The sequence below is a fragment of the Phacochoerus africanus genome, chromosome 7, assembly GCF_016906955.1.
Source record: "Phacochoerus africanus isolate WHEZ1 chromosome 7, ROS_Pafr_v1, whole genome shotgun sequence".
NCBI classification, from domain to species: Eukaryota; Metazoa; Chordata; class Mammalia; order Artiodactyla; family Suidae; genus Phacochoerus; species Phacochoerus africanus.
In genome coordinates, this window is record NC_062550.1 from 24,527,516 (window position 1) to 24,550,812 (window position 23,297).

Below are 23,297 nucleotides of genomic sequence, written 5' to 3' on the forward strand. Positions count from 1 at the left end.
TTTAATCTATATTACAAAGATATAGTAATCAAAATGATATGGTATTAGTATGAAAACAGACACATAGATCAATGGAATAGGACAGTTCAAAGTTACTCCACCCAGATACGGTTGATTACATTTCACAAAGGATCCAAAAACATAACAATGGGCAAAGAATTCTCTTCAGTAAAACTAGATTTCCAATTACAAAAGAATTAAAACAAACCCCTATCTTATACTATGGACAAAAGTCAATTCAAAATGGATTAAAGACATGGGGAGTTGCCTAGTGGTCTAGCAGGTAAGGATTCAGAGTTGTTACTGCTGTGGAGAAGGTTCTATCCCTGGTCCTGGAACTTCTGTGTGAGGCAGGGCACAGCCAAAACAAAAACATACAAAAACTAAAAGGATTAAAGATTTGAAAGCATCTCTGTCATTGGTCTTGGCAATGATGTGTTTTTTTAGGTTTGACACCAAAAGCAAAAATAAACAACAATCATCATAGCCAAATTTTACAGCATGTCCATTATGACTGTGGTACACCTATAAATGTAATAAAATTCACTAAGTAATAAAAAAAAAGAAATCACCAAAGGGGAAAAAAAAATAAATAAACAAACAAGTGGGACTGCATCAAACTGAAAAGCTTCTCCACAACAAAGTAAATCACAAACAAAAGTAAAAGACAGCCTTCCAAATGGAAGAAAATAGTTGTAAGTCATATATCTGGTAAGGATGAATATCTAAAATACATAAATAACTCCTATAACTCAAGAGCAAAAAACAAACAAACAAACCAAAAATTCAATCTGATTTTAAAAGGGGTAGAAGACCTAAACAGACGTTTTTCCAAAGACACACAGATGGCCAGCAGGTATATGAACATGTGCTCAACATCACTAATCACTGGAGAAATGCAAATCAAAACCGCACTGAGACATCACCTCACTTGTCAGAGTGGCCATTTTAAGAAAGACAAAGATAAGAACTGTTGGTGAGAATGTGGAGAAAGGGCAACCCTTGGGCACTAGGGTGGAAATGTAAAATGGCACAACCACCATGGAAACCAGTAGGGAGGTCCCTCAAAAAACGAAAACTAGAACTACACAAGATCCACCAATTCCACCTCTGCCTATTTACTGAAAGGAATCAAAAACTGTACCTCAGTAGGATATAAGCACCCACATGCTCATTGCTGCATTATTTATAATAGTCGACATGGAAACAACCTAAGTGTCCATTGATGGATAAAGAAAACCTGATCAGTTGTACTAGTAGATTGGAGTTGTAAATACGACTATCAATATCTTGATGAAATTTCACTTCATCTCTTTTAACATACAAAACTATTTTCAAAAGGATTCTTGTTGTAATACTTTTGTAATTCTAAAAAGTAGAGAAGAAGCTAAAATGAGTTAAGGTAACTAGAAATAGCATAATTATCCACAGGGTTATATTGTACAACAGTGAAACTTTGGAAACAGCATATATTTACAGCAATGATAAATCTAGAGATAAATGTTGATGTTACATTAATCCAATGGACTGAAATTTGATAGATTGAAAGGGATTCAGACAAATAATTATGGAGATATAAGTAGGTTCACACATATCTAAGTGTAGAATAAATGTGTCAATCTGTGGATGCTAGTACAGAAGTATTTTTGAATTAATGCTCATGCGTTTGTAATTATTATATGTGATATACATGGAGATATTTGCAGGAGGAAAAGTATGGAAGGAGATGCTCCAAAATATTACCACTTGTGACCTCTATCTGAAGTCTTTTTTAAATTAAAATATAGTTGGTTTACAATGTTCTGTCAATTTTAAGTCAATCTTGATCTTTTTCAGTTTAATTTTTTGTTGGTATACAACTAATGAAACATCTTAACATGTAATTAATTCATTTTATTCATTTTATTACAAGTAGAAAAAGCAGAAAGCGAGAGATTTCTCATCTTTAACTACCTTTCAGAAGAATGGGCTAAAAGAAACTGGACTAGGTTTTGGTTTATTAAGAGTCAGTTATCCAACCAGTCTGAAGTAATTTTGTTGCTTTTCCTATCTCTAAAGGCCATTTCCCCACTGTTACTATGTTAGGGTTGTTTTCTTTCCTTTACCCAAAGGTCAGATGATACAAGATGATTATACAGATGCTTCATTAGCAATTTTTGAACCTGGGTCACCAATGACTCTATTGTTTACTAATTTTGGTGCAGATGTGGCAAATAAAATAAATATCAAGCTTGGAATTGGAAAACCCTCTCTCTGAGCAGAATGGTTCAGAGCACCAACTCTTCTAAAACTACTAGGAGTTCTTCTGAACCTATTTTCCTTTCAATTATTGAAAGTTAAAAAAAAAAGAAAAGAAAAGAAAGCTATTTCCTAGGCTTGTGATGGCACTGCATCTATTGCAAGAAAATTGCTGTATTTGACCACAGATAAAGATTTCAAGGAAATTATGCATTCCTAAGCTGCTGTTACTGTAGGAGTGACCAGATTCAATCTGCAGAAAACCAGAAATTCTCATACTACTATTCAACATCATATTCATTTTCAAGGTGTACCTACAAGAATAGTTGTAAAGAACTAATAGAGAGAGGCTATGATTAACTACCAGAGTGTAAGTATTACAAATTCTGACTTTTTTTTGGAAACTTGGATCATATTTGCCTCTAATGAATTAGTCTCCTGACTACAAAATTTAGCACTGGAAGTTCTAATATGGGTATTTATTAAACATCATTTTAAACTGCTTTAATCATGGATAGTGTATAGGCATTGATAAGATTACTTTAAGCAACAATTAATACTAGATCATCTAAAAGTAACATAATTTGTACGCTATAATGAATTAATACACCTCCGCAATTCCTGAAAGCTAAAAACTAAAATCCAGGGGCTGAGTACCTGCTTTTCCAGCAAAACTGGAGATGTTGGACAGAGATGGAATGGGAAGACATGGAGCCCCAGAGGGAAGATGCTTCCAGGTAGATCATCCATGTGAAGTGTTTATTTCATTATCTAGCATATAGTAAATATCCAATGAATATAAAACACTAGTTGGATTATTTTTTTAAAAAAAGGAAGAAAAAGGAAAATAAAATCAAGCATTTCATTTTGGACTTGTGTTTGGAGTACATTTGTGTATACAACTGAAGATCAATTATTTTGGAGTTTGGGCAATAGAGAGAAAATACCCAAAGAGAGTATGTATGTTAAGAAGTAAAATTTAAGGGTAAAATCTTGTAACAAGAGGTCAATAAGTCATAGATATCTAATGCACCATATAATGATATGGACAATAATATTAGACTATAATTGTGTAGTGTGATAAATATTGCTACATCAGTAATCACATTACGATTATAAATGTATTAAAGTAACATGCCATGCACCTTAAATTTGAATAATGGTATATGTCAGATTTAGTCAGTAAAAAGTTTTTTAAAGTCTAAAGAAATGCTTAGAACTATCAACATAGAGTTCAGCAAAACAAAGAAACATTTAGAAATTAGAAAGCAAAAAGACGATGGGGAAAAAACACTTATCTGCTATTAAGGTAAGTTATGAGAGTGCTATGTGTATTGTATGGTGAACGTTTACTTAGAACTTCCTCAACTTTAACAAGAAAAAGAAAGTGACACACCTTAGTATAAACTGTTTCATTAGATTCATGGGAACAAAAAATTATTATGCTCTATTAATAATTGAATGTCTGGTAAGTAAAAGGAAAATCATGTGGACAAGATCAGAGAAATAGTTAAAATATATTCATTGCTCATTATTAGCCAGGCACTTTCAGAAGTATTTTATAAATTAACTTAATTTTTCAACATCATAATCATATAAAAAGGATACTGTTATTTTTTCCGTTTTGTCAATGACACAACTGAGTCACAGGGAAACCTAACCATGCTCGAAGAATGTGCTTGAGTTTACTCTTTTTTTTTATGTTACTTATATTAATAATACTATTTTGGAATTTTTTCAATCTTAACAAGACAGATTGAAAACTGAGAAAATTTGTCATGATGTTTTTACCTCCCTGTATATTTTATATGCAACACATATTGTCATTCTATACAATATATTTGTTTTCAAAACTCTTCTTGTCTTCTGCACCACAATACAAACTAGTGTAATTTTAAAGAGAAAATTATGAGAGAGAGTCATGGGGGAGGAAGAAAGAAGGAAAGTTTAAAGGAAACACAAACTTTTTAAATTGTAATAATACTAGGGCTCAGTATCCTCAGTATTGGATGCAGACTCCGTATAGTGAGACTCAACTATTCATATATACTTGTACTTTTCAATAACAAGACTTCAAGGAAACACATGAAGGTGACAAGGAAAGTTTGGGATTCAGCTTTACATTTTAGTCAGTGACCTCTTGCTCTCACAAAACATTAGCAGGCAAATCTAAATGGGAGGGAAAGTCAAATCCAAGATATAGATCAAATAAGACAGAAAATGTAAATAAAATATAAAATGTAATGAGAAGGAAGCACCCATAGTATTTTGTACTATGGTATAGATAAAGCAATCTTGACTTTTCTTAAGTCTCCCCTAAAATGACCAAAAATGCACAGTTGTAGAACCTAGGAATCTGAGGATATTTGTAAAGATAGTTTTTAGGGGAGTTCCCGTCATGGCGCAGTGGTTAATGAATCCGACTAGGAACCATGAGGTTGCGGGTTCGGTCCCTGCCCTTGCTCAGTGGGTTAACGATCCGGCGTTGCCGTGAGCTGTGGTGTAGGTTGCAGACGCGGCTCGGATCCCGCGTTGCTGTGGCTCTGGCGTAGGCCGGCGGCTACAGCTCCGATTCAACCCCTAGCCTGGGAACCTCCATACGCCGTGGGAGCGGCCCAAGAAATAGCAACAACAACAACAACTACAACAACAAAAGACAAAAAAAAAAAAAGATAGTTTTTAAATGCAAGTGAGTTCATATTTTTTGCTTCATTGATAACCACTCTATGCATATCAAATGTCTCTGAATCATAAATGCAGACTGAGTAGAAGGCAGGACTCAGTGATGAGAAACCACACAGTAACAACTTTTGTCCTGCTGGGACTGACGGATGAGCCACAGCTGAAGACTCTGGTTTTCATCTTCCTGTTTCTCACCTACATGCTGAGCGTCACTGGGAACCTGACCATCATCTCCCTCACCTCCACAGACTCTCACCTCAAAACTGCCATGTACTTCTTCCTACAAAACTTCTCCTTCTTGGAAATCGCATTTACATCTGCTTGTGTTCCCCAATACTTGTACAACATAGCAACAGGTGATAAGACCATCACATACAACAGTTGTGCTACGCAACTATTTTTTACTGATCTCTTTGCTGTAACTGAGTTTTTCCTCCTGGCCGCCATGGCCTATGACCGCTACGTGGCCATCTGCAAACCCCTGCATTACGTGACCATCGTGAACCACACGGTCTGCAGGAGACTCATCATTGGTTCCTGGCTGGCTGGCTTGTTGATCATCATCCCCCCACTCAGCCTGGGCCTAAAGCTGGAATTCTGTGACTCCAATGTCAGTGACCATTTTGTCTGTGATGCAGCCCCCCTCCTAAAGATCTCATGCTCAGGAAACGTGGCTCATAGAGCAGACGGTCACAGTCTGTGCTGTGTTGGCCTTTATCATGACACTCGTGTGTGTGGTTCTATCCTACGTACACATCCTCAAGACCATCTTGCAAGTTCCCTTCTGCCCAGCAAAGGAAAAAGGCATTTTCTACATGTTCCTCCCACATGATCGTGGTCTCCATCAGCTATGGAAGCTGTATCTTCATCTATGTTAAACCTTCAGCAAAGGACTCACTGGCTGTTAATAAGGGTGTGACACTGCTCACTACTTCCATTGCTTCCATGCTGAATCCTTTCATTTACACCTTGAGAAACAAGCAAGTGAAACAAGCTTTCAATGATGCAATCAAAAGAACTGCATTATTCAAAAAGGTCAAATGGAATTCACTCATGTAGAAGAATCAATTTTTCATAAAAAGATCATTAGTTCCTCAGTATGTGCCTTTGAGTTTTCTAATCATTCCTATCCTGGATGGAAATTGTCTCAGATACCTCTCTTAAAAAGAAGAGAAAATACATTTCTAAGAAACAAAAGAATGAACTTACACCTTAGCAAGCCTTGACAAAACTGCTAAAAACAAAAGAAACAAAAGCCACAAGTTCATTGCATATTTCAAAGAGGGTAATTGTGCTGATTGCCTTTTTCTTTTCCAGATTTTAAGAGTGCTTTTGGATGCCAAGCAGAAAAAAAAAAACTGGTACTGGAAAGTAGACTGGAAAATCCATTAATGTCTTATTGCCCCTTTGAAGGGATCCAAGACCAGGGCATTCAATAAAATATAAACATCACAAAGAACAATAACAAAAATAGTATTTTTCAGTTAAAAAGGGAAACTATTTCAAATTATCATATCTTAATGTAGAAGCTGAATTCTAACTATAGTCCCCTATGATATTGAATATCTAAAAATGACAGACTAACAGATCAATTTAAACAGAAAACATGTGAATTTAAAGTGTTAATAGCTCCTCGAAGTAAATTTGTGAGGAAAGGGATAGATAGCTACATCTGTGTTTGCTTCTACATTTTCACTATGACTCTATGGATTTGTTGGTAACAAGCTAAAATCATTAGAAGATAGTAAAACTGCAAAAAGTAAAAGTAAGTGAAAAACCTGGAATGCATCTAGATTTGGCACAAAAATGTCTGCAACTCAAAGGATGTGACAGTGCTTACTACTTCCTACGCTGAACTTCATTCTGTTGACTTACGTAGACTGCCAATTATTTCTCCAGCAAAAAAACAAAAAAAAAAACAAGGAATTTTTATTTGTAGTCTGCAACCATGGTGAGCCACACACACGTCCTCACACAACAAGAAGAGGGGGACAATTCTAAAGAGTGGAAAGGAAGCTGGGAGGACTATAGTACACAAAGTGTGCATGGATTTTCACTGGCTGAGTCCTGACCGTCTCTCATTGGCTGAGCTCTGGCCAGGCAAGAAGAGGAAGTCTTTCTTCTTCTTCTTGGGCTCTGCTGTTGTCCTAGGGCTTAAGAAACCCCATTCAAGGCTTCTTACTTCTATTTGGTTGAGTTTTCCACTGATTAACTTTTTCAGTTTATACCTTGAGAAACACAAGTAGAACAGATATCCATAACCTTTCCAGGAACTTGATTGTGACCTATCGCAAAAAGAATTCTATAGCAGTAGCAGGTGGAAATAATCCTCTTTTGATATGCTGGATTTTCTAAAATATAACACTAAAATCAATTCATTTTTATTTCATAATATGGCTACTAGAAAATCCCAAGTTACCTCTGTGGCTCATGTTATATTGAAATGCTTCAGATTAACCAAGCTGCTTACTAGACCCAAAATTCAAATTCTGTATATTGACCCCAAATTTTGTTTCCGACTTAAGGAATCTTCACCAGACAAACACTTTCAACAAGATATTTTCAAGAAGCTCCTCAAGCAAACTCTACATGTATTAAAACCCCTATAAGTAACACAAATAACAGAAATGTTCACAGTAAGCTTAACCTATGAAATGCAATGCATCTTCTTAATAGAAGACTGATAATGAAAAGTGAAATTAATCTGTGGAAAACTAAAAGAGCTATTGAATGAACATATAGATGTTGTGACCACTGAAATAGCTCTAATTTTCCTTCGAAAAGAGTTGAACTGCTACATATATATAAATTGATATAAAAAATGGGAATCTGAATATTTGAGCCATGCTGCTGCTTAAAGCAACACTCACTGAATCAAGTGGTTAGTAAGAGCACCAGAGTGAAATGAGATCTGAGACTTTAGGAAGCTCTTTCTATGCAGGCAGAGCTTTTTGGCAAGTCCTGTATCAATTGAAAAGATACAATTGATACACATATCTCACTATTTGTGGGACTGAATGTGTTACATTTATTGATATGTATTGTATGGCTCAGAAGATGGTTTATCTTGACAAAGGTTCAGTGTGCACTTGAAAAGCATGTATATTCTGCTATCCTTTTGAAAAGGAATATAGCAATAAAGAACAATAGCCATAAATACAGTAAAAAATAAAACATGTTGTAAATCAAAATACACCATGCACTAAATCCAAAAAAAGCATGGGCTCGAGTAATATCTACATTATAAAAAGAGCTCCTACATAGAGAAACAACAGGATGTACAAATAATTCAAAAGGAAGTGAAGAATGAGAATAGATAATTTGCTGATGAGCAAATCAAGTTTAAAGATAAATACAAAAATACATAAAAGTTTAGTCAAGCTCATTTATAGTCCAAGCCAAAATGAAGAGATATTGAGATAGTGGGGCTGTTGAAAAGACCTCTTACCCTTCCGGATTATTAGACCCTGTGGGAAATGGCTTTTCTTCACTGTGTCTGTTGAAATGTAAATTGCAATGTAAATACAATTGTAATGGTAACTATAAATAAAATGTAGATTGAAATGCAATGGAAGTTACAATATTGCATCGCTGTATTCACTTAAACTTCTATAAGAAAACAAACTAGTGCACAGAGACAGACAACTTATCAGTGGTTGCCTGAGTGGGGAAGGGCAGGAAGGAGAGGGCACAGGGAAGAACAGAGATGCCCATGGACCCTTGGGGCTGATGGACATTTTCACTCTTTTTATGGTATTAATGTCTTCACAGGAGTGTACATATGTCAGAATTTTTAAATTGTACACTCTAAATACGTGCAGTTTACTGTGTGTTGATTTTCCTTCAGTAAAACTATTAAGAAAAGTAAGAAAATGAACAAAATAACCTGATACTTGTTATCCTCTTTGTCCCCAAGGACACTGGAGCCAAAGCACTTTTTTTTTGTCAGTTATTTTGCTTTTGCCAAATAAAATTACTCCAAAGAGTCATTAGTGACTTCTGAGGGTAAATCACCAAGGACCTTTTTAAAATTCATTTATTTGCAGGGACAGCAAACTAAACAAAAAAAAAAAAAAAGGAAAAAAGAAAAGATAAGGTTGGTATTGTTCAAACCTTTTCCTCTGTGCAAAGATATTGAAATTCACAATGAAAACCTTCATCAGACCTACCATTTTCACGTCTGTGGCTTTAGGAATTACTATTTTGATCAACTTAAGGAAGTTATGATTGACTGACAGGAAAGTAAGTATAATAAGTTTTCCAACTTAAGTATTATTTCCCTTTGTTTAACCTCAGTCATATTTTTCTCTGAGACAACAATTTCACCTGCCTGCATTAAATTGAGATATATAATCATTTGAGTATTTCAAAGCCTTCAAAAATATGTATTAGATGTCTTAATATAAATAGGTAGATATATAAATGAGAATCCTTATATAGTGTATATCCGAAAATGACCATAAGCCATATCATCAACTTAACATTGGAAAGTATACATGCCCTCGTGTGGGTATGTGTGTGTGTGTGTATACTTCTCTCTTCATCATTCATTAGCAATCCCTGCCTTCTTTCAAGTATTTATTGAAAGACTAGATGAACCAAAATCTGTTTCTTACATGTCAGCATCATTTTATTGTATTGTACCTTATAATACTGTATATAATATCCTGTAAGAAAAACTAGTTTTTGAACATTGAGTGACATCTGTAGCATGCCGAGTTGAGTAAGGTTACGTAGTGATGCATATGCAGCCTGAGAGAAGGAGAAAGGATGACCCCAAAAAGCAGGGAGACTGCAACCATCCTTCTCTACTGCTTCTGAAATTGATTTAATATATATATTGCATATGTCCCAAAATTCTCTGGGAGGGTCCTAGTTTTCAGGCAAACTGTGAGCCATAGGTCAGCACTTCATCCCCGCACTTGTGACTGACTGCCAATGTGTCTTTAACATTATGAACTGGGCAAACCATCAGATATGGCTCTTCTCCTACTTTGGAATGAATAAAATACAGTTAAAAAACAATGAAGAGAAAGTCTTCATGAACAAATAAACTACAATTTCAAAGGGAAAACTTTTCTGCTCATTGACATAAGATTATAAGCATTGAGACATATTGAAAATTGAGAATATTAAATTACCCCACCACAGTCATTAATTCTGAATGCCTGAGAAAATTATTGTGCAGCAGCATTGGGCATAATAAACAGCACCTTAAAACCCATGACCTCTGGAATTAACACTGCACTAATAGATAACAGTGAAGAGGGAAACACAGTATAAATGAAAATGCAATTACTTATCTGAAAAACCAGGGAGGGAAGAGAAGGCTGTTATGGCCTTTGTCTTTGTTGTAAAGATTATTTCAGAGTATGTCATAATTAATAAAAACAGCTCTTCTTTTCTTTCTTTTTTTGTCTTTTCAGAGTCACACCCTCGGCATATGGAACTTCCCAGGCTAGGGGTCGAATGGCAGCTGTAGCCACTGGCCTACGCCACAGCCGCAGCAATGCCAGATGCAGGCTAGATCTGTGAATTTCACCACAGCTCATGGCAACGCTAAATCCTTAACCTGCTGAGTGAGGCCAGGGATTGAACCTGCATCCTCATGGATACCAGTCACCTTTGATTCTGCTGAGCCATGATGGGCACTCCAAAAACAGCTCTTTTTTAAACAGAAAATGCTCCTACTATATAGCACAGGAAACCATACACAGTCACTTAGGATAGAATATGATGGAAGATAATATGAGAAAAAGAATGTATATATGTATGACTGGGTCACTTTGCTGTACAGCAGAAAGTGATATAACATTGTAAACTGAGTATAATTTAAAAAAAGTTTTTAAATAAAAAATTTTAAAAAACCCCACAAGTGCAGGGATAAATAGGAGTCACCTTAAAGCATGTCTCCCCAAATCAGAAATTTTATTGCACATTTTTAATTTTCTTATTGTTTTCTCTATGTCCTAGAATATGTGAGCCTTGAGATTAGGAAAAGCTTGTTAAGATGATATGAAAAGGAAATTGACTTTCTTATGAATAAAATGTAGCCACAGAAATAGCAATTAAATGGAAAACACAAAATAACTACAAAATGTTCTAATCATAGACTCAGATTTACATAAAAAATTAATAAAAAATTCAGTATCAGAATTTAAGTATAAATATGAAGAAATATTTTTGTCTATGTGTTCTTGATAAATTTGGGGTATGTAAATTTATGCAGAAAATATTCTTTAGACATTGACAACACTTGTGGAACCATGTTCATTGTTGCTGCTCTCAGGGTAAGAAGGACGTGATCCCAGCAAACATGTTCTCTGGCTAAGAACTAGCAGAGTGCTAAGTTTTGTTGTTTATGGGGGCACAAAAATGGATGCACGGGGTAAAGTATTTATGAGAATTGCACAAAACTTATCAGAGGAAGTTTTGCTTCCAATGAAAACCAGCGATGATTGCTCAATTAAGTTGCAAAATGCATAGAAAAGTAGGTAAGTACTTACAGACTGCGTGGTTAACACTTACTATACTAACTGGCACAGAATACATGGTTAATACATGGTTAACACTTACTATAATAACCGGCACAGAATACATGGTTAATATGGGAAGAGGGAGGAGAGCACCCAACCACGTGGATGATCACGGCTTCTGTTTTAGCGACATTGAAACGGACATGAGTGGTTTGTACAATCAGGTGTTTGGTAGTCAGTTCAATATATAAGAAGATGTGCTTGGTATTCAAGTCAATAGTGTTAAGTCAGAAAAAAATTCATTATTGGGAACAGAAATTTAGTCTTCCTGAAGTGAAAGATGTCTTATAAAATGGTAGGAATTGTGGATTAAACAGGGAAGGGTGTTTAGTCAGAAGGGAAGAGGAACTAAGAGGTCCAAGCAATCCAAGCAGGCACAAAGATAACTTAGAAAAATCATATGTGTAAGTTTACAGTTCCTTTATAAGAGCGTTTCTTTTAAAAAATAGATAAAGGAGATGGGATTAAGGTGGCGGAATAGAAGGACTGGAGCTCAACTTCTCTCCTAAAAACAACAAAATTCACAACTAAAGACTGAGCATTCTTCACCCACATGGACCAGAAACCTTAAAAAAGATATCCTACTCCAGAAGAAAAACAGGAGGACACATCAAGAGGTAGGAGGGGTGATTACACAATATAAGCAACCCATACCTCCCAGTGGGAAGCCCCACAGACTGGAAAGTAACTGGTTCACAGAGACTCACCTACAGGAGTGAGAGTTCTGCGCCCCACATCAAACACTCACGTTCGGGGATCTGGCACAGGGAGAAAGAGCCCCGGAGCATCTGGCATTGAAGGCCAGTGGGGCTTGTGCGCAGGAGCTCTACGGGACTGAGGGAAATAGCCCATTCTTAAAAGGCGCACACAGACTTTCATATGCACTGGGTCCCAGGGCAAAGCAAAGTCTCCATAGGAATCTGGGTCAATCCTGACTGCAGTTCTTGGAGCACATCCTGGGAAAACAGGAGTGAACGTGGCTTGTTGTGAGGGAAAGACATTGAAAGCAAAACTCTTGGGAATATTCAGCAGCATGCCTTTCTCAGGAGGTGGCCATTTTGGGAAAATCTGGCCCCACCCATCAGTCAGGGCTGAGAAGGCCCAGGGCAAACAACAATCCAGGTGGGATCACAGCCCCACCCCTCAGTAAACAGGCTAAAGACCCCTCAGGCACCCAGCTGCCTCTAATCCCATCCAGAGACTAAGCCCCACCCACCAGAGGGATTAGAATCAACTCCACCCACCAGGTGGCAGGCATCAGCCCCTCCCATCAGGAAGCCTACAGCAAGCCCCAATACTGACTGCAGCCACAGGGGGGCAGACATCAGAAGTAAGAGAGGCTACAACTCTATTATCTGTAAAAAGGTCACCACACCAAAAACCTACAAAAATGAAAAGACAGAGAACTATAACTCCGATGAGGGAGAAAGGAAAAACCCCAGAAAATCAGCTAAGTGATGGAGAGGAGATTCTCAGCCTTCAGGAAAAGTCTTAAACTGTTGATGCTGAAGATGATACAAGACACTGGAAATAAACTGGAGGCAAAGATGGATAACTTACAGGACACACGGAGCAAAGAGATACAAGATATCGAACTTAAACAAGAAGAGATGTAAAAATATGATAAAATTGTGTTTGATGTACGTTATTCTGCATAACAGTTGGCACATTGATAGAGACATGTGGAAGGACGTCAAGGGAGGGAAGCTTAGACAGAGTCTTCTGTGTAATGTTTACCCTTGTTCATAGGAGAAAACACACTTACCCGCAACAACAACAAAAATAGAAAAGTCTTAGAAAGCTGGAGCAGAGATTCCACGTCCTGGTCAGGATTCTTTAGAGTAAGTCCAAATTACACAGGATATATTAGCATTTGGACAAGGACTAAACTGTTAACCAGAAGCATAATTTAATGATGTGGGTTTTTCTACGTGGCTCTGAATATGGAAGAATGTGGGGAGGCAAACAACATTGCTATTCGTGAATTGACACTCTGTTCAGAATATGTCCACACAGATGCATGTTGTGATTTAAAGTACAACATGAAAATATACTGAACACTGAGCTGATTAGGTTAGATTTTACACACATTAGAGACTCTAAATAATCATCTCTGAATTATTGGGCATGCAGGCTGGACAGAAGTCATCAGTGATGAGAAACTATACAATAACCACCTTCATTCTGCTGGGACTGACAGATGACCCCAAGCTACAGGTTCGGATTTTTTTCTCTGTCTCACCTACACGATGAGTGTAACTGGAACCTGACCATCATCACACTCACCTTTGTGGATTCCCACCTGAAAACACCTATGTACTTTTTCTTAATAAATTTCTCCTTCTTAGAGATCTCATTAACAACGGCCTGTGTTCCTAGATATTTGTATAATATAGCAGCAGGTGACAAGGTCATTACATATAATGCTTGTGTCATTCAAGTGTGTTTCACTGACCTCAGTGCAGTAACAGAGTTTTTCCTCCTGGCCACCATGTCCTATGACCGCTACGTGGCCATCGGCAAACCCCTGCATTATGTGGCCATCGTGAACAGCAGAGTCTGCCGGAGGCTTGTTTTTTGCTCTTGGGTGGCGGGATTGTTGGTCATAACCTCCCCACTCAGTCTGGGGCTAAATCTGGAATTCTGTGACGCAAATGTTGTTGATCATTTTCTCTGTGATGCTTCTCCTCTCCTCAAGATATCATGTTCAGACACCTGGTTCATGGAACAAACTGTTTTCATCTGTGCTGTGCTGACCCTTATTTTGACTCTTATGTGTGTAATTCTATCCTATACGTATATCATGAAGACTATTTTAGGATTTCCATCTGCCCGACAAAGAAGAAAGGCCGTTTCCACCTGTTCTTCCCACATGATTGTGGTTTCCATCACTTATGGCACATGCATGTTCACCTGTATGAATCCTACAGCCAAGGAAGAAGTGACTATTAATAAAGTGGCTTCACTACTCCTTTCTTCCATTTCACCCATGTTAAATCCATTTATTTATACACTGAGAAATAAGCAAGTGAGGAAAGCCTTCAATGACTCGATAAAAAGAATTGCATCATTATTTAGAAAGTAAAATAGCAATCAATAAACTTAAATGATAAATGGCTGCTAAACCTTTCTATTGAAACTAATAATGTTCTTTATCACTTTACAATCTGTATTCAGTGATGTTTTATTTCTCTGATCCTCTTTAGATGTTATTTACATTGCAGCTTAATCAATTCAATTATTTCCTTAGGTTTTTACTCAATTTCTTGAAGGAGATTTGTCTCAGTAAGGAATATAAAAGTATGTTTCTCATAAACTTATTTGTAGATAAGCATAATCCCCTATAATTAAATTTTATGTTAATAACAAAAACAATTCTTTAGTCTTCCATAAAACTGGAAGCATAATACTAGTGATTACTATAATCAAATATGCCTAAAATTCTACAAAAATTCAACTAGCAATTCAAATTGTAGGATAAGACTACTAAATAGGAAGAACAAAGGCATTGTGTAAAAATACAATTCGGAAAGAGAGTAATAACATTTCTAATACTCTAGAAAAACATTAAAAACAAAAAAAATTGCTAAAATCTCACAAGTGCTTTTTTGAATACAGCTAAGCAAAGGTTAAAACGTGAGAAATCACAACGTATCAAAGATACAAAGCAATCAGAAATTAAGATAGATAATCCCATTTATGGCCCTTGGATTTCCAGGAAAGAAAAAAATGAGGATGGAAAGGGGAAGCTGTTGGATTATGGGTCAGATACTTGGGTTTAAAAGTCCAGATGGAGATGGGAGATGAAGTGTCAGGTTCCAAGTGGTGGGAAAAAAATGAAACTGATGAACACTTCAAAAATGTGACTTAAGACTAAAAAAAAAAGAATGGCCACTTTTTTTTTCAAGATATGAAATGTCTTTATTCTCTGACAGGAAATTGATCACCAGCTTTGGAGTGACAACTGAGGAACAGCACACATCCAAAAATGACAACGCACTCAGAAAACTGTACATAGGATTGTGAGGCAGAGAATCCCCAATGACAATTAACATCAGTCTCACATTGCCTAGCAGTGTAAACAGATAGATGGCTAGAAAAAGGAAAAATAGGAAGATTTGCACTCAAAATCACCAGTAAAGCCCATCAGTATAAACATAGGGAAAAAATGGCCTGTCTCATAAAAAGAGCAATTTTCTCTAAGAAATTTTCCATCTCTTCCTGAATCATGAGCTACAAATGAGGACGTGGGGACTACTATTATGATCCTCTTTCTATCCAAGAGAGAGGCTTTACAGCCCAAATGCTATAAAAAATAATCTATTAATACTACATATTAAGAATTAAGAGTTCTGGTACTGGCACAGCAGAAACAAATCTGACTAGGAACCATGAGGTTGTGGGTTCGATCCCTGGCCTCCCTCAGTGGGTTAAGGATCCAGCATTGCCATGAGCTGTGCTACAGGTCGCACACGTGGCTTGGATCTGGAGTTGCTGTGGCTGTGACATCGGCTGGCAGTTGTAGCTCCAATTAGACCCCTAGCCTAGGAACTTCCATATGCCGTGGGTGCAGCCCTAAAAAGCAAAAAAATAAACAAATAAATAAATAAAAGATTTAAATACAGAAATTTAACTCTTTATATATAGTACCTTATATACAGAACCTTCAAATTAACTCTTTGGACGTTAAAAAATACATATGCAGTGAGATAGAGACACTTCATAACAGTTCATAGAAAGTATAAAAAAAGCTATACTCAGAAGAAAGCAAAGAAATATTCATTTATAAATATATTCATAGTTATAAGAAAACAAAAGGAACACAAAATGAAGCAACTTCTTCCTGCTCAGTATAAAATTTTTAAACCCATAAAATTAATTCAAAATATGTAGAACATGGATCTTACTAAGAATAAAAAGTTAACAAAATTTAAATGATAAATAAATACCTAAGTCGATTCTTTTAAAAATATCAAGAAAATTGATGAATTTCTCAGAAACATAAATTAATACAAACCAGAGAGAGCAAAACGTATAAGGTTACAAATATTAAAGAAAATATAAATATTAATGCAGTGCAAATTAGAATAACTTTATGGATATACCCATAACAACTCAACAACAACAACAAAAATATGTGAAGACCCTGGGAGTTAATGAACAAAATTTTAGCAAAATAGAATTTTAAAAAATAATTCAAGATGTGGAAAACAAATATATATACCAATCTTCATAAAAAAATATAAGAAGGCAAATAAAATTTACATTAAAGAGATAAAAGGAACAGATTACTTCAAGACTAACCATGCCAAAACACTAGATCATCTCATTATAATTTCAAATATACAAACAATAAAAAAACCTCTCCCTATTGAATTTTATGAAAACATCGTATATTTGACAAATATCTGGTTATGACACGATAAGATGAACTATTAAACAAATTTACTGATACTATTTCAAATAGAATATTTTTAAAATGCCAAAAAGTATACTATGATCATGATTTATTTCAATAATACAAAAGTGGAGATGATAGATGATAGATAGATAGGTAGATAGATACAGAGACGTGTATGCAAATAAAGACATACGTATGCGTATACATATATAGGAAATACAGACTAATTTTGTTGTAACAACAAAATAAAGAAGGGACATTATATATGGGTTTTGATTAATTGATCAAATGATCACTAGGATAACAATCAATAATCTCTCCTAATAAATTTAAAGTAAAATGAGAATACAATGAACTATTAAATAAGATAAAATTTTCTAAAAATAAAATCTGCATAATTTTATTGTTTCCTATACTTAATTAAAAACAAGAAACAAACTGAGAAACAAAAGACACCAATGAGGATGCTCACTTGCATCACTGATATTCAGCATCTCACTGCCATCTTGAAAATGCCATAAGAGAAATCATAAAATAATTGGGATTATCAGAATGAATTTATAAAACTACTGTAGTTAGAAATCATGAAAGCCACATTTTAAGTTTTTACATCTTTGAAAAGTAATTGTGTCTTTCAATGACTGCCATCTGAATCGCGTGCATATTTTCATCACTAACATTGTTTCATAAAATGAAAGTACATAAAGTAATGGCATGAACTTAATTAGAGTCAACAAAATCTAAAGGGAGACTTACGAACTTAATAAGGACATTTAGTAACTCAGATGAAGAAAGGATAAAAGCAAACCAAAGTCAGTGACAGCATAGCAGCAATGAGCCCTTTCCTTAAAGCAATCAATATGACTGTCAAGGAGTAGGTCTTATTCTGGATTCAAAGTGTTACCTTGTAAAATATCAATTTGCCCACTCTTACTATATACATTTAACACAACTTTAATTAGAAGTAGTCTTCAATTTTTCTATTGGTACAAAGTGTCTCTAAGCAGCTATGGAAGAATTCGATCTTATGAATGTACAACACATCAATAAAACATAAATATTAGTGAACAAAAATTAACTTAATATCAAAACATACTATAGATCAATGAAATCAAATTACTATGGCATTGGCATAAGAAAAAATAAAATGTTCAGTAGAACATTTGAGATCATGAAAGTATAGATAATAAATAGCATTTATTTTTATACAAAGACTATGTTGCTTGTTATATGAAGAAGGATTTTCAGTTTATTAGGAAAACCATGGTTTATTTAATGATTACTTCAGTCACACACACACCAACAAAAACTCAAAGAAAAAGGTTTTATTTTTTTATTTACACACAAACAGTGTATTCTAAATGATATGACATCTTAAGTATAAAAATAAACCAGTTTTTAAAAACAAAGCAGTTGTGACTGAGGTAATAATGCTAACGAGCTTCATTGTGATGGCTTATTCTGCAGTGTCTATTTAGAAGAAAACATCTGATTTTACTCCTTAAATATATATAATTTTTGTAATTTGCAGCTCAGTAAAGGTGAAAAACAATTTCAAATGAAAAAGAGAAAAATTAATATATACTATATGATTCTGCTCATATAATATTCTAGAAAAATAAACTAATCTATAATGATAGAGAACAGATGGGTGAATGGCTGTGAGCTGCAGCAGTAACGGATGCACAGGAAGAAGGGACTAAAAGGGGGCCCAGGAAACTTTGGGAAATGATGGATGTTGTGGCAATATTTTCTTGGGCATATTCATATGCAAAACATCAAATTGTACACTTTAAATAATGCGGTTCACCGTATGCCAATTATATCTCAATGCTATAGTTAAAAATTAAAGAGCAAAAACCCTTGAGAGACTTGACTATATAAAACTATGAAATATATGCCAAAAATCACTACTGACACTTTTAAAGACTTAAAAATATAAAATACATATATAACATGTTTAAAAGAATAAGATATGTATAGGTATAAAAATAAAAATAATTTACATTAAAATTTAATTATAATAGTAAAAGTTAACATTACTAATGGTGAATAATTAGAAAAAACAAATTGAAACTATGTGATAAACTATGTTTAAATATATAAAAGTGTATGTTTTTATTGTCATGAAATATACATAACAAAATTTACCGTTTCGGCAAAATTCAAGCGTAAAATTCAGTGACAGTAGGCAAATTCATATTGTGCAAAAATGAAAGCATCTTTTGTATCCAATTACAAGATATGGCTACAAATGTTTATGTATTCATGAATAATGTTTATAATGCAGTCCGTGTATTCAGAGAAAGAAACGTCTAAAGGATAAGACCTATAAAGTAAGCAGTAGCCTTGTATAATTTTATAAACTTTTATCTGAATTAAATTGTCCAATGATAATAAAGCAGTCATACAATTAAAAATTTTATTAATATAAAAAGAGTTATAATCTTCAAATGCCTTACGAGATGTGAAAGTTCTTTTTCTTTAGCTTTGTAATTGAAATGAAACAATTGTCCTCCTTACCTGTGCCAAGTGCTGCTATAACATCCTCCTGTCTCCAAGGACATAATCCCCACTGAAACCCGTGGTCCTTGTGCTTTTCCCAAACTTCATTACTCAGAAAATTAAGGAACCGCTCTTGATTGCAGGTCACAAGGACTATGTGCTTTTGTTCACTTAGCGGCTTTTTCTGCAAATTAAAAAGGAAAGTCACATTGGACATTGTAAAAGCATTTCTCTCTGTCCTGATGATGTAAATCTCATCTCCTCCACAAATGGAGAGAGTTCCTCCACCCTTACTTTAATCTATTTTGGTTTCAATGATGGAGATAGTAAGAAAATATTTGGAAAGTTTGAATAGAACTAAGTCCATCACACGCAAGCCTCCACTTTGTTGGAGACGGTGAACGAAGGGGAGGTCAGGGATTCCCAGACCTGCCAATGGAAGTGAAGACACAGAGACCTTTATTACAATATGACATTTAACAGTGTGGTCTTAATTTTGCTATGTTTCAACAACCAACAGAAGCTCTGATTTATGAACAGTAGAGTAAGTATGATAAAGTTTGTCTCTTTGTAAGTCCCTTTGTAAGATCTAGCTTATATTTTCCTCTTGAAAGAAAAAATCCTTGGCAGTCATAATTTACATTTTTAGGTATTTCAGATTATATTATGAGATGTCAATTTTGAGAAGGAATTTCCCTCGTGTAGATAAATGTCATAGCCTGGGAGTTTTCTATGTATAAGATATGTTTTAAAAAATCTGTATCTAACTTAATGTAAGAAATATTCAGAGCAACTCTGAATAGCTATTCAACCTCAAATTAAAAATAGTGTCTTCCTGTATATAGAAGTAGATCTCCTTGAGTAGATAATTCTGGAGAGTAAAAAAGACATTAAAGCTACTAATAAAATCATAACGCCTCGACAATCTGCTTAGGTATATGGGAAAATCGTAAGCATAGGATAGACATAAAATGTAAATATATACATTTATTTATGATGAAGTATAAAAGCTTGAATATGTTAAATTTTAAATCAGTTAAAATGGTCTGTAATCTATGAGCAAATTTCTCTGAATATCATCTACAGATTGAAGAGAAGTCAGAAGTCAGGGATGAGAAACCGAACAATAACAACATTCATTCTGCTGGGGCTGACAGATGACCCCAAGCTACAGGTTCTGATTTTTATCTTTCTATTTGTAGCCTACACACTGAGTGTAACTGGAAACCTGACCATCATCACACTCACCTTTGTGGATTCCCACCTGAAAACACCCATGTACTTTTTCTTAAAAAATTTCTCCTTCTTAGAGATCTCCTTAACAACGGCCTGTGTTCCTAGATATTTGTATAGCATAGCAACAAGTGACAAGGTCATTACCTATAATGCTTGTTTCATTCAAGTGTTTTTCACTGACCTCTGTGGAGTAACAGAGTTTTTCCTCCTGGCCGCCATGTCCTACGACCGCTACGTGGCCATCTGCAAACCCCTGCATTATGTGACCATCATGAGCAGCAGAGTCTGTGGGATTCTCATCAGCTCTTGTTGGATGGCTGGTCTGTGTGTTTTAATCCCACCACTTAGCCTGGGTTTAAATCTGAAATTCTGTGACTCTAACAGGCTTGATCATTTCAGCTGTGATGCGTTTCCCTTAGTGAAAATCTCATGCTCAGACACATGGCTCATGGAACAGACGGTTATAATCTGTGCTGTGCTGACCCTGAATATGACTCTCACTTGTGTAGTTCTGTCCTATGCCTACATCATCAAGACAATTTTTAGGTTCCCTTCTGTCCAGCAAAGGAAAAAAGCTTTTTCGACCTGCTCTTCCCACATGATTGTGGTTTCCATCACCTATGGAACGTGCATTTTCATCTACATGAATCCTACAGCAAAGGGAGAAGTGACTATTAAAAAAGTGGTTTCACTGCTCATTTTTTCTGTTTCACCTACTTTGAATCCGTTTATTTATACTTTGAGAAACAATCAAGTTAAGAAAGCCTTTAAGGACTCAATCAAAAGAATTGCCTTGCTCTCAACTAAGTAAAAGATAAGGATATTTTTAAAATACTGTCTCAAAAAAGAATAAGTGGCCACAAATACTTTATTGTTGAAGTATGTAATCTTTTCGAAGTTTGAATCTTTTTTTAATTTTTTGAAGTTAGTTTTTAATAATTATATTTTTATATCAATTTTCTCAACATTTCTCATCCCTAAATTCCATTGAGCCCTGCTAAAGCCATTTTTGTATTTTCATTATTCAAATCAGTATCTGATAGTTTGTATGTCAATTTCTTTTAAAAGATTATTTTGGAAAGAATTAACTTCATAATGTTAGCTTAACACATAATGTCAGGAAAATCTATGGTAAAAATTTTTGTAGCTCTTCTCAAATATATACCTGAATGATATCAAAACACATGTAATAAGGGGAATTTTATGTAAATGTTTAAAATGGGTGAATAAGCACAAAACTTAAAATACATAGAAATGTAACATTTCTCAATACTAAGAAAACAGAGGAAAATCCATATTACAGAAATACTGAATAAAATTTAACAAATATCCCTTTGAATACATAGCTGAAATCATTAAAAAAACTATTAATATACTAAAATCCACCAAATTGTGTATCTTAAAAAATTCACTCTTTAAAATAAAGCTTTAATTTTAATATGAGTTACAGATACATGCAATAACAAGGAGGAATTTCCAAGAACTTTATGCTAAGTGAAAGATGCCAGGCTCAAAAGCATACATACTGTATGGTTCAACTGTATAAAACTCCAGAAAACACAGTAGGCTTTTTGTAAACTGACTCCATAATGACAGAAAGTACATGAGTGTTTGCCTGAGATAGGAGCTATGGGGAATGATAAGAAAAAAAACGTATTAGAGAAACTTTTGAGGGAGACAGAAATGTTCTGTTCTTAACGTGGTTCAGATTACAGAGGTGTGTGCATTTGCTAAAATTCATCAAACTGTACAACTAAAATAGGCATACTCTATGCAAATTATACCATCAAAAATTCTGCCACTCAGTCTTGATTCAGATCGCACTTTGGTCAAATTAATGATCCTCACGCTCTGTAAAGGACATCTTAACAGCTAATAATAACAGGGGTGTATGTCCAAAAGTTCTCACATACTTTTATTCTGAAGGGAAATTTTTATTACTTTTCCCTATGGGACTTGTACATTGTAATTCTAAAAAGAAATGCCTAATTTACTGAAGAAATTTTACATCTATCAATTATTCTGACAATATTCCCCAAAATAGTTTGTATAATTATTCTTCTTATAAATATTTTTATAATTGTGAAAATGAAAAAGAATGTAAAATGATTGATAAGGGACAAAATAAACTTGTGGATAACCATAGAAATACATTTTTAAAGGGTGAAACATTATAAAGAGTATAAATTTACAACAAAGTTTGATTTAAACTTGGATATTACACTAATACAATGGACTGAAATGAAATGAAATTTAAATGATTCAGGTCAATATTATTAGGTTAAAAATAGATTCTGGTATATCAAAATTTAAAATAACATGACAAGTTATGTATCTCAATATATGTTTTTTGGGCATTCCCGTCGTGGTGCACTGGTTAACGAATCTGACTAGGAACCATGAGATTGCGGGTTCAATCCATGGCCTTGCTCAGTGGGTTAGGAGCATTGCCGTGAGCTGTGGTGTACATCGCAAACGTGGCTTGGATCCCATGTCGCTGTGGCTCTGGTGTAGGCCGGTGGCTACAGCTCTGATTAGAATCCTAGCTGGGAACCCCATATGCTGTGGGAGCGGCCCTAGAAAAGGCAAAAAAACTATATATATATATATATATATATATATATATATATATATATATATATATATATATATGTTTGAATTAATATTCATACATTTGTAAGGACCACGTGTGATACATA

At 34.9% G+C, this 23,297-nt stretch overlaps 1 protein-coding gene and 2 pseudogenes across 1 annotated transcript; all 3 read left to right on the forward strand.

Moving 5' to 3' along the window:
* The first annotated feature begins 5,023 nt into the window (after positions 1 to 5,023).
* LOC125130380 (olfactory receptor 6C2-like) lies at positions 5,024 to 5,979 on the forward strand (annotated as a pseudogene).
* A 7,631-nt stretch (positions 5,980 to 13,610) lies between these two features.
* Positions 13,611 to 14,541, forward strand: LOC125131599 (olfactory receptor 6C2-like; annotated as a pseudogene).
* Positions 14,542 to 20,473: 5,932 nt separating this feature from the next.
* LOC125130310 (olfactory receptor 6C2-like) lies at positions 20,474 to 21,409 on the forward strand. Its single transcript, XM_047785692.1, has one exon. The coding sequence runs from the start codon at positions 20,474 to 20,476 to the stop codon at positions 21,407 to 21,409; it is 936 nt and encodes a 311-aa protein (XP_047641648.1).
* Positions 21,410 to 23,297: the final 1,888 nt, after the last annotated feature.

Excerpts from the sequence above, each read along its gene's own strand:
- LOC125130310 (XM_047785692.1), top strand. The coding sequence starts at position 20,474 with ATGAGAAACCGAACAATAACAACATTCATTCTGCTGGGGCTGACAGAT.